Below are 12,464 nucleotides of genomic sequence, written 5' to 3'. Positions count from 1 at the left end.
TGTTAGTTGCAGCCCAGTTCTTTTGAAGATAACAAGATTCTCTACAATGTGTTAAGTGTAAAAAAAATTAAATTTGAAGTCAAACACTTCACGGTTCTGAAATTTCTCTGAAGATGAACAGAAGTAGTACTATAAAGCATCAGTGGTGTTCAGTAACTTTGATTGTCATTTGTCTACTCTTCTGTGATTCGTTGAATTTTTTTTTTAGATCCAGCTCAAATGAAATGCCTCTGAAATTGAGAGAGTTTGTGTCTTCGGAGGAATTCCAGAAAAACTTTTCCAACGCAGATTGTCTTTACAAAACATTGTTGTGCTTCGGATTGAAGACAGATAACAGGCAATTATGGAATTTGTGGGGCTTTGCCTATAATAACCTACAAGGCGAACATGCTGAACATCTTGTTTTAAAAGAATTGCAACAGTATGTTAACGTAAACATTCCTAATCCAGGAGAAAAATTCAAGGTCTCTTTTTACATCTCTTATAGTCCCTGCTACAGTTGCTGCAATGAAATATCTAACTTTATTTCTAAGAACGAGAACAATGTTAAGTTGGATATAAACTGTGCAAGAGTTTACAAATGGAATGATGAAAAAATTCCAGTAGGCCTGAGGAGGCTTACTAAACATGGAGTCTCTATTAAGATAATGGACAAAACTGATTATGAAAAAGGTTTTTATTCGTTTGTTGACCCACGTGACAGCGTTGTACCATGGTCTGGCTCAGAACTCATCTGTAAGAAATATACAGAATGGCTTCGTGTTCAGCTAACAGAGGTATGGTATTTCTTCCAATTATGCAAAATGAATTGTAGGAAAGAAAGAGGGAAGCTTCTTGTAGATCTTACATGACACACACATGCACATGCTGGTTCTATTATGTTACAGCTCTAGAGGTAAATTAGTATTTTAATGTAATAAACTGTTGTGGACAAGAGTGAGGTGACCCAGAGCTATGGGAAGCTACAATCTAATTGGTTCTCAACTGATGAACATGAGAAAATCAAGAAAAACTTGTAGAGGTGTATTCTAGGTGATCAATTGCTCTAACTGTAGTTCATGGTAGCATTGTGAAGAGTTTAGTAAAATGGTGAGGAGGTCACACCAACTGCTCGCATGCCATTAAGTGGTTCCAGTAGTTTAAATGAGCCACAAAATTGGGGGCACATAAGTCAATTTACAATAATTTATCCATCCACATGTTCAACAAAATGATCATAGCCGTTATTATCAATTTGTCAAATGTGTGGATGGCCCTGTGCATGTCCCGCAGTTTGTTGAATCATTAAGTAACATATTCTGAGACATCTTTAGGAGACCTCTTTTAATTGCAATGGGGCCGGCAAAATTTGCATGTTATTCCCCAAATGGTCGGAGTAGCAAAATTGACTTCACCCAATAAATTTGGATCACCTTGGTGTTGAATTTTTAATCATGATAAGCACCTGTTTTCAGGCCCCAAGTTAAAAAAACGTTTACTCTATGGGGGAAACAATGAGAGACCGTATGAAAACGTTTGGTGATATGTGGAGCATAATAATGGTCTCAAGACATTTTTAAGAAAAAGAAATAGGACAGCTGATTATCTTTGGCTAGTCTTCATAAAAAGAGTGAAAATGTTTTCCTATTTCAAGAGTCAAGGACAACACTGTGGATTGCCACCCGTGAAATCTTTTACTTATAAATCTAAATCTCTTTATGATCACCCTTAACTGAGAATCACCAAAAGCACAGCTTCTGAGAGCTATCTTTTGCTTGAAAATTGTTTTTTGTATGAACCTTGTCATAATGGACAAAGACGGGCCTGAGATTGGATTTTGTAGTCAGAGCCTAACCCCATCTTTGGCATTTATTCTAATCATATTTATTTATTTATAAAGTTTTATATAGTGCGAACTTGATCCCGAAGGATATCAGAGCTGGATTATTTTATTCACTTGATTGTTGCTCTTGAGCACAAGCATGTTTGTGTATCAAGTTGTCATTGGCATTCAATTTACCTTCGCAGGAGCTCATTTGTCTTTATCTTTCGCCGTTGACTCTCTGCTCTTGTATTTCTCCTTAAACCATTAACTAATTTATTTTAGGTAATGTAATCCGATTTTAATTCAGAACTATGTAGACTGAACTAGTGTTACTTGAGTTTAGGGCTTAGGGCGAGCTTAACTCTTGAATGTAAAGACTGAGGTGGAGAAGTATTGGAATAATTAAACTAACACTACTTCTGGTGTAGCCGGTTGTGTAGTTGGCTCTGCCCAAAGCACTGTAATAGATCATAACCCAAGAGCTTGTAATGACCTACAGGAGGATAGAGCAAGAGATGAGGTAAAATTGCCCCTTTGTGTGACCCTGTAACATTCTCCATTATTGAACCAAGAGCTGATGTGAAGGTTTAGGGAGATGATGCCTTGGCTTGAGCAGGATTCGAGATTAAAGGGATGTTTTGTACTTAGACTTTTTTCCCCTAAAAGGAAGTCCGTAGCACCCTAACACTATTCTGGTGTGGTTATTGTTTCCCTTAAGTGAGATAAGGTGACAAAACTAATTTCCCGTTCACTGGATATTCAGGTCTGTATGGCAGGGTGCAGGGGATTATCGAGGCTGAAGCTTTCTGGCGTGTCTAAGGATGGAAGACCAGCCATTCCCTGCAACTTTACATACCTGCTTATGTAAGGCAGGCTATACGTCCTGGGTGCAGGTTTGTAATACAGGGAATACAGGAAGTTAGATGTATCAATTGCTCTCCGAACCTGTGCGTGGTAAATTGTAAATTGATACTTGTATAGCGCACTACTCACCCGCAAGGGTCTCAAGGCGCTTGTACGAATACCGCTGTGGAACCCATCCTGGCTTTCCCTGTGAGGCGACCACTCCTGGGCACCCCCAAGGTGGAGGCCAGGCATCCTTAGCGTTGTGGGGGCCGTTGTGGAGATTAAGAAAGCTATTGCCCAGAGTTGCACTCCATGATTGGAATAGGCACCGAGGCGAGAATTATCAGGTCTGTGGATTTTTTGAGCCCAAGACCCGCCGAGGGGGGGAATTGATCCCTGGTCCCGGACTAGACATCTGCATCAGGGTCTGCCGCTCTAACCATTGAGCCACACTTCTCCATGGTAAGCCCATTCGCCTCCATCAAATTGCTTTAAATACTTCATCATGTACCATTGCCAGTCAAAAATCAGGGAAATGCTATTTGCACACCAACTGGTTTGCAAATGGGAATGCAGTTTGTGATGTGACCTATGAACAAATAGGTTGTATTGCAAATGTTCTATTTGCAGGTGGTCGCAAAACAACTTCCCCAATGAATCCTAATTGGGCAGGTTGTAATTTGCAACCGCGTGTGAATAGCTGCCATGGCAGGGATAGTTGCTTGCAAGAGACAACATATACTTTCTGAAACTGGCAACATTTCAGACTGTGTCCAATAAAAGCACAAGGGATGTTTTAAAAATCGTGGGTAGACATCATGGGAGGGCAGACAAATAGCCACAATTAATACTAACTAAAGTTGCAAAAAGAGTAGTAAAACTGTCATAAAAAGACTAAATATTTAGAGGCTCAAAGGTCACCTTGATTGCACTTATTCACTTTATGCTGGAATTAGGAATCTTTGAAAATGTCAGATTCAATCACTGGTGGGGTGATGTGTGCTATTAAAAGTTGTGATTTGGTCACATCTTTACTATATAACTTAGTTACAGCAACCAGCAACACAGTTCTTAGAAAGATATATTTTTTTAAAAATATTTTTTATTGCAAAGTCATATAGATATTTTCAATGACAGTACATAATTGCGCCTACAACCCTGAGGCCGGCTTGCAGTATGTTGTACGGATGATCCAGGTACAGATATTTTGGCCTTCTCCGATTGTTGAAGCATTATTGGTTACTCAGGATACTTATTCATACGGAACAGATAAAATATATATCGAAATACAATTTGCATTTTGTGTTTTTTGTATAACTAATAAACTTCACATGTAAGTCAGTATGTCAACAATTTATACATGGTTTGCTATCTGGTATCGACGCTGCCCTGCGAGAGATCAGTTCTGCAAGTCCCCCTAAGTTACATCCCGCTCGCGCATCCCCCTTCACTAAACCCCGCTGCATTGAAACTAGCCCCGTTCCTCTCACGTGTGCTGCCTTCCGTTGTCCTTGACCCCTATTCAGTGTCCTCCTCATCCCCAGAGCTATCAAGATCCTCCTCCGGCAATGGCTCACAAATATCCCCTCTGTACGTGTTCCATGGTTGCCAAACCCCATTCCATTTGTGTGGATTATCTCTCAGTTTGTATACTGTCCTTTCCGTCAACATGAGCATATCCATGTTTCTGCTCCATTGTGCCAGAGTGGGGAGTTCCGCTGCCCCCCATTTTTGTGCAATGTCCCGTTTGGCCGTCATGAGGCCTATCGTAGTCCATAGCCTCTCATAAAATGTGAGATCTGTAGGTCCCCATACATTCAATAGGCATACACGTGGGTCCAGTGTTAGTGAGGTGTTAAGTGTTTGAGCGATAGTGCGGAGTACCCGCTGCCAGTAGCCAACAATACGTGTGCAGCTCCAAAGTGTGTGTATGAACGTGCCCTCTTCCCCGCAGCCCCTGAGACAATAGGGATGTTCTGCTCTCTGCAATTTGTGTAATGTAGTTCTCGTATAGTATACCCTGTGTAGGATTTTTAGTTGTACCAGGCGGAATTTAGACGATATGCCAGCCTCACGCGGGGATGCAATGGCAGCGTTCCAATCGGAGTCATCAAAGTCTCCGACTTCGGCCACCCATTTGTCCTTCAACCTCTCCAGTGGGTCAGGTAAGTTATTAATCAATTTACGATATGTTAAGTAGGTTGCGCCTTCCTGCATGAAGTCCGTGAGCAGACGGTCTTCCAGCGGGGAGGACGCTGGTGGTGTCGTATTCGGTGGGATTGCCGCCTGGAGGGCATGTCTGATTTGTATATACCTATACAGCTTGTTATCTCCCAGTTCATACTGGTCCTGAAAGGACGCAAACGGGATCACGCCCTCTCTAGTCCACATGTCCCCCATTGTCGATATCCCAATGTTATCCCACTGGGTGAAGCCCTTAGTGCGCCGTAGGTGTCCCAATGCCTTGGTGTCCCACAGTGGTGTGAGCTTCATGATGGTCCCATCCCAGTGTAGCTTCGCTTGCGCCTTGTACCATAGCTGTACGGTATGTTTGGTGGGTCCTATAAGTTTCGCCCCTGTGCCCCGGTGGTATAGAGGTGCTAGTAAACTGTTTGTACCTAGTTGTGCCCTGTCTGACTTGAATGCTGGGTCGTCCTGTGGGGCGTGTACCCACAGGTTGAGGATCTTGAGTTGGGCCGCCCAGTAATACAACTGCATATTAGGCAGTGCAATTCCGCCATCGTACCAGCTCCTGTTAAGTTTCGTGTGAGATATTCGGGCTGGTCTGTTTCCCCAGAGCAAACTCGATATCAGTGCTGTTACCCTCTGGAGGAAACTGGCGGGTACCAATTTTGGGGCGTTCTCAAGTACGTATAGAAAGCGCGGTAGCGCCATCATTTTAAATATTGCTGCTCTGCCCAGTAGTGTTAATGGAAGTTCCTTCCAGTGTTGTACATCATTACGTAGTCGAATTAGAGGGGGTTGCAGATTGAGTGTTGAAAACTCAGTGTCGTCTCGAGTGATATGTATTCCTAGGTATTTAAAGGAAGAAGAAGCCACCTCCAGCGGGCAGGAGTCTGAGCTCAAAGAGTATCGATTTAGACCAGTTGATAGTGTAGCCTGACACTCGCCCGTGTGAGTTGCAGATTGCTAGGAGGTTTGGAAGGCTATTCTCTAAGTCCGTGAGGTATATCAACATATTGTCCGCATATAAGGACACTCTGTCTTCCCAGTGTTGATCCCATCTAATCCCCCTCAGGAGCTGCGTACTTCGAATAGTGACCGCCAGCGGTTCTAGGACCAGTGCAAAGAGGAGGGGCGAGAGTGGGCACCCCTGTCGAGTTCCTCGTCCCAGACGTATGTCTCGTGACGTGTGTCCATTCACCACTACCCTGGCCACGGGGTCTTTGTATAGTAACCTAATCCACGAAATAAAGACGGGCCCAAACCCCATGCGAGTGAGCACCGCGAAGAGATAGCACCATTCTACCATGTCAAATGCCATTTTGGCGTCCAATGACAATATCGCTGCTGGTTCCTTCAACAGTGAGATTCGCGCCAAAACTCCGTGCACTCTACGAAGATTCAAGGCCGTGCTTCTATGTGGCATAAAGCCGGATTGGTCCGGGTGGATCAGCTGACCTAAGCATGGCATAAGCCTGTTCGCCAGCACTTTCGCTATTATTTTGGCCTCTGGGTTCAGGAGCGAAATAGGTCTATAGGACTTACAGTCGCTAGGCGGTTTACCCAGTTTTGGGATGGCGACTATAGTTGCCATCCGCTGATCCGGGGGCAGCGTACCCTTTTCTCTACTCTCCTCATACATCTGAAGTAGGGGTTCACTCAGGGATTCCCACATGGTTTTAAACCATTCAATGGGCACCCCGTTGGGGCCCAGAGCCTTACCCGAGTGGAGGGAGTTAATTGCCAACTGAATTTCATCAGTTGTTAAGGGGGCGTCGAGGTCCTTCGCCGCCTCCTCTGTCAGCGCCGGTAGAGGCACACAGTCGAGGGTGGCTCGGGCTTAATCCTCCGTCACTACTGCTGTCGGGGTGTATACTTCACTAAAGTGGCCGGCCAATGCATCTACAATTTCCTCCGGCTGGGTGTGTGCTATGCCATATGCGTCAGTAATTTGCAGTATGTTCCTGCCTCCCCCCTGTTTCCTGTCCAGCCACGCAAGGAGTTTACTGGTTTTGTCCCCAATATCGTAGACTCTGTGTATAGTCGCGGCGATGCCCGCCATGGTCACACGCCTCAAATGGTCGTTGAGGCGGCATTGGTGTATCTGCAAGGCATGAAGTATGTCTTCTGTGGGGTCAGCCATATGGGCGGTGTTGGCCCTCTCGAGGCCCAATTCCAGCTCCAAAGCTTCCCTCCTTTGTACTCTCTTGTGATTTGTTATCGCTGCAATAGCCTGTCCCCTGAACACTGTTTTGTAGGCTTCCCATAATATTGAGAGGGAGGCTACCGAGGACTGATTCTCTTCAAAATATAGTCGGGTCACTTTCTTCAGGTCTTTACTAATTTTTGGGATTTTGAGATACCCTGGAAAGATTGGATAGATCCTCTTGCGTTTGGTGCCTGTACTAGACAGGGTCAGAGTGATCGGCGAGTGGTCCGAAATGCCCCTTGGCTGTATCTTTGCTTCGTCAATATTAAGGAGGCCGTTTCCTAATGTGAAAAAGTAGTCTATCCTTGAAAGGCTATTGTGTGTTGCTGAGTAGTAAGTGTACTGTTGCTGTTCCGGGTGTAGCAGACGCCACACATCCACCAATCCCTGCGCTTCTAGAAAATTCTGGAGTTTGCTAGGGCCATCTGTGTGTGTTCGCATGGGGGAACCGATCAAGGGTGTTTGTGAGCGTTGTGTTAAAATCTCCGCCAATAAGTAGTTCTCCTTCAGGGAGTTCTAATAGGAACTTGCCGAGGTCTGGCAGTGCCACGGCTTGCAGCGCCGGCGGGATGTAAACGGAGACCACGTTTAGTAGTCTACCCTCCCACTGGCCATGTACCGCTGCAAAGCGGCCCTGGTCATCTATTTTCGTGGATTTCACTATGTATTGGGAGGACTTTCGCAGCAATATGCCTGTGCCACGTGACCCTGAGGTAAATTCTGCGTGCACTATCATGTGGTATCCTCGCCTATCCAGAGCCTGTGTGGCTGCCCCCACCAAGTGTGTTTCTTGCAAAAGAACCAGGGCGGGTCCCTGTCTCTTAATTCCTTGTAGCACCAGGCCCCTTTTGATCCTATCGCCCAGGCCCCTAATGTTCCAGGACATAATTTGCAGTGGGGCTGGTGGGGTGTGACTATTTACCCTGGCCATAGGAATCGCTGGTGGTGGGGCCTGAAAGAAACCATAGGATGCAATCTCCCCCATGTCCTGCAGAGGGATCTAGATAAGCCGCGAGGCCTTCTCGCAGTGAGTGAGGTGTTGTGTGAGGGCATGCACAAGGCAGGTGTGATGCTATCGTACCCCTTGCTATTGGGCCTCTCCAATGACATGTGGTGCTGTCCAAAGGCAGTGTCATACCAATCAGCATGTGCGTGTGTCAAAACCATAACTTGTAGGACCAAGTGGTCCCGAACTTTAACCATCCCCTTACCCCTACCCACCCCCCTCCCTGCCCCCCTGCTATACGGACTCAAAACTGCCCGCCCCCCCCAACTGAGCAGAGTGCATGTCCCAACCCCAAAACATTGTACTTGCGCGTCAGGGTGAGGGACTCTCCGCAGCCAGCGGTCTCTCAGTCTTACCCCCAGAGGTCCATCACCCAGTGTCCAATGGCGGGTGGCGTGTGAGCAGCACAATAAGTCTAGTAAATTATGAAAACCTGGAGATCATAGTTCTTCGTTCTCCTCTTGTCCATCTTCGTCTCTTAAGGGCGAGCTGCTCTCCGGGCCCCCTCCCGATGCCTGGGAATCTTGATGTCTTCCTACATTACGGCCCTTTGGGTGTCGGTTGGTTCGCCGAGGGTGAGGGCCCGGCCTCCATCCCTCTAGCCAGTCTTGCACAGCATCAGGGGTGTCAAAGAACCATGTTTTATTTTCTGCTACCACCCTGAGCCTTGCCGGGAAGAGCATGGAATACGGGATCTCTTGTGTCCTTAGTTCTTTCTTTAGCTCGAAGAAGGTTCTTCGCCTGCGTGCATCGTCCGCTGTATAATCGGGGAAGAAAGCCACAGTGGAGTTCTGAAGTCTGATGGGAGGGGACATCCTGGCTGCCTGCAAGATGGCATCCCGGTCTCGGAAATTGAATAGTCGAGCAACTATAGGCCGCGGGGACACCCCTGGTTTCGGTTGACCACCTGGTACGCGGTGAGCCCTCTCCACGGAGAAGAAAGTGGACAGTCCTTTTGGCTTAAGTTCATTCTTAATTAGGCTCTCCACATACAAGTCCATGGCTCTCGTGCCTTCCGACTCCAGTACCCCAATAATGCGGATGTTGTTCCGCCTAGAGCGCCCTTCTTGCTCATCGAGTTTCTCACGCAGTACCTTGTTGTCCGTTGCCAACTTCCCCATTGCCTGCTGGAGTTCCGAGACGTCCTCTACGAGGGACTTTGTGACCACTTCCATGGCGTTGACTTTCTCCGACATTTTATGGAGGTCGGCTCTGAGCAACGTTACATCCGTTGAGATCGAGCCCACTGTCGTCTGTAGCTGAGCCAATGCCTGCGTCACGTCGTCTAATGTTGCCTTCTTTCCTCCCGGGGCATCTGCAGTTTTGCCCCCCGTCTCTTTCCCTGTCGTGGGGGAGGTAGCTGGCTTGTCGTAGGCATAGCGTTCTATGCGGGTCTGCGTGGTGCCGCTCTTCGGTCCTTTCCCCGCCATACCTTTGGTCTTCGTGGCTTTCAGGCCTCTCCGCTCCAGCTTGTTGGGAGCGTCTCATCCGCAATGGTCGTGGAGTGTTGGCGCTCTTGCTCACGTGTGAGCGCGATTAGGGAGCTTCCCTGCTGTCCATCGGCACCAATGAGCTGACCCTCCCCCGGGCCCCGGAGGATCGTACCGTTCTTACGAACCGGGTGCAGTTTGCTCACCAACCGGGCACAGGTAGGTCGCTCCGCAGGGCGATTTATGCTAGCGGTCTGTTGGTGCGCACTGTCTTTCACCGTTCAGAAAATGGCGGCTGTCCCTTACAATCCTGAGCTCCACTCCGCGTGTGGCCGCCGGTCATGCAGTATACGGGTCCGGAGGTGGCGGCCGTGGTGTGCAGATGCCGCCACTCCACCTCTAAGTGTAGGCAGTGCCCAATCGGTCGGCGTGGTTACTGGGTTCCGGCCGCCATTCACAACGTGCGAGCACTTCCGGCGCAGGTCCCCCGGAACGGCTTCACTTCCTGTCGGGCTAGTCGATCAGGGAAGGTCCCGGCTCAGATGGTCGGAGTAGGCCAGTCCGCAGCTCCGACGGAGCTCGGTCACCAGGTGTCGGATTTGAACGCCGCTTTCCGCCACTTGCACCGCCCGGTCCTGGGCTCTGGTTCCCTCCTGCAGGGCTTGAAAAATGTGACGGATTACGAACCGGATAGTCGAAGAGGCCGCCTTAACCGCGGAGCCTATCCCTTATGCTGCCGCCATGATCGGCTGCTAGCCACGCCCCCCCTTAGAAAGATATTTGAAAAGTAGCGACCTATGGCTGTTTAGAGGTGTGAATGAGTGTCCATGGTGGAACTTCTTCAGGTGCAAATGAACAGTTGAGATTACTGGCCCAAATGTATCAACCCGAGCCACTTACCACTAGTGCCTAGCACTTTAACCTTACTCTTGGACCCAAAACTGATCACCAAGCGCACCTCTTTAGCACCCAACTCTCAGGGTAGCAAAGTCAAGCAGTTCAAAGTTCACTCAGGGACGTGGGGTGAAGCTACAGTCTCAGCACACAAGAATCATTGGGCGACAAGTAATAAACCACTTTTTAGACAGAAACTTCTTTGTAGAAAAGAAAGCCCTTTAATTTTATCACAGGCAATAAAGAAGAAGGAACAGGTTCACACTTTAGTAGAGGGTGCTTAAGATGGCACCAATATGAGCAGAAAGCTTGGTATGATCTGGGTCAGTTTTTTCTGATGCAGTGCATTGGCCCTTGGCCTGTGTGTTGGCAGCTATACCGGGACACAAAGGGGATATTGCCTAGTGCTCTGGCTGCTCTCAGAAATAGCCAAAACTCTTAGTTAGACCCTACTTGAGAACACTCTCCTCTTCCCTCAGAAAACAATGCTATTTTACCTTATTTTTTCAAACAGTGACGTTCATTAAGTGGTTTCACATGCATTGCCTCTGTTCGCCTCTGTTACTGGAGGGAGACCCTTTCTGATGGTGTGCACTTGGCACGGCCCACAAAGCGAAGATACTTCATGCGGGCCTCAGCCCAAATGGTGGAGTTTGCCCTTCATATTGTACGCCACTTGTAACAAAAGTTAGGTCAAGCCATGACAAGCATATGACTGATGGAGGTGCACAGGTGGCAGCCTAGGTCAGGGTTGCAGAGATCATGGCGTTAAGTCTCGCAATGACATTTTCTTCAGGATGAATTTTGGAACACCCTCAGTCATAGGTGTAGATGCAGACTTTAAAAGGGAGACACACCCAGGCTTCTAGATATTGATCACAGCCTCGTAAGAGAAGTCGCAACTTGTATCATTGTGTTGCCGTCTCCTCATCTGCCCTCAGCTACTTACAGCCTCTGCTTCTTTTGAGCAGCATCTTCTTCATGCAAGGACACCTCTAGTGTCTTCCTTGAGCAGTCAGTCAGATATATCCCTCAATGCAGTTTGCATGCAGACATCCTAGCAAGTTAAACAAGTGTTACCCAGGTATTGGTGCAGAACCTGGATTGGTAGGTTGCTGGCCAGTACCCCAACCCTAGAGCTCAAAGAAATCTCCTGGTCATAACTTGTGTAGGACCCAAGGATTCTGGTCAGGAAATCTTGGTACACTGATGGAAAATGTCTTCCTCATCTATATACTTAAGATACAGACAAGTCTTGTGTATTCCAGTAGTTCAGCTTTGTGAGCAGCCCTGGGCCATTCTACACTTTTAGAAATTCCTTACAGACTGGTCCAGCTATGGCCTTTGTGACAAGTGTGAGCAAGACGAAAATGAATGGCCAGGACTGTTCTCTAAGGAGCAACTCAAAACAAAAGCACACCGGCAAGCGAGGCTGTCCAGTTTAACTACCAGTGAACCAGTTGGGGATATTCTCTCCCAGGGAACAATTTGCCAGTAATGGACAGTGTTAACTTCCTAGCTGCACAGGTACCCTCTGTCTCCTTCCTCAATTCAACACTCTACTGTTAGACCTTCTGAGATAGATCCCCGGAATATCCTGGGGAGAAGCCCTGCAATAAACTTTTGCCATCTGGTCTCTTCCCCCAAACCTTCATCGTAGGTAATATGTTTAGTATGCCTGATAGAAAATGGAACCCATTGCAGCCGTAGCTTCATGCCCTGTCTCACTCTCCACATGCATTTTATAACACATAGACAACAAATGTACATGCAACATCTACACGTCAGCAGTGTGTACACATGCTATATCCATTCTTCCTATGAATGGGAAATGGACACAAATATAGGGAAGCGGCAGAACAGTTTCAGACAAGGGAGAGGTCAATAGGTTGATCTCCCAAAGCAGGCAATGGAAACCAAGGTCTGACCTGAACAATGGTCAATCCTCTTGCACCACTGCCAGTCCTCTACAGCCCTGGTAGATGACACTAGCCACTAGGCTAAAATTGGGTGTACCCTCCCGACCACAAAGCCCTGCTCTGGGTCTCATTCCACATTACAGAAAGGCCCTAGTGTACATGCATGATTGTC

General features: G+C 47.4%; 1 protein-coding gene across 2 annotated transcripts in view; it reads left to right on the top strand.

Moving 5' to 3' along the window:
- The first annotated feature begins 215 nt into the window (after positions 1-215).
- The window catches only part of LOC147672962 (DNA dC->dU-editing enzyme APOBEC-3C-like), a 154,377-nt gene continuing 142,128 nt past the window's right edge, over positions 216-12,464 (top strand). The window contains exon 1 of one of the 2 annotated variants that reach the window (XR_015303469.1): positions 216-776. Coding sequence is in view for 1 of the 2 variants with exons in the window: in XM_086947854.1 (XP_086803980.1) it covers positions 225-776 (552 nt within the window). In the remaining variant the exon portion in view is untranslated. The remainder of the gene's footprint in view (positions 777-12,464) is intronic. The other variant, XM_086947854.1, reaches the window with a different exon arrangement.

Source organism: Lissotriton vulgaris, assembly GCF_964263255.1.
Source record: "Lissotriton vulgaris chromosome 8 unlocalized genomic scaffold, aLisVul1.2 SUPER_8_unloc_1, whole genome shotgun sequence".
NCBI lineage: Eukaryota > Metazoa > Chordata > Amphibia > Caudata > Salamandridae > Lissotriton > Lissotriton vulgaris.
Note: the sequence above shows the minus strand (reverse complement) of the source record. Positions and strands in the feature narration are given on the sequence as shown.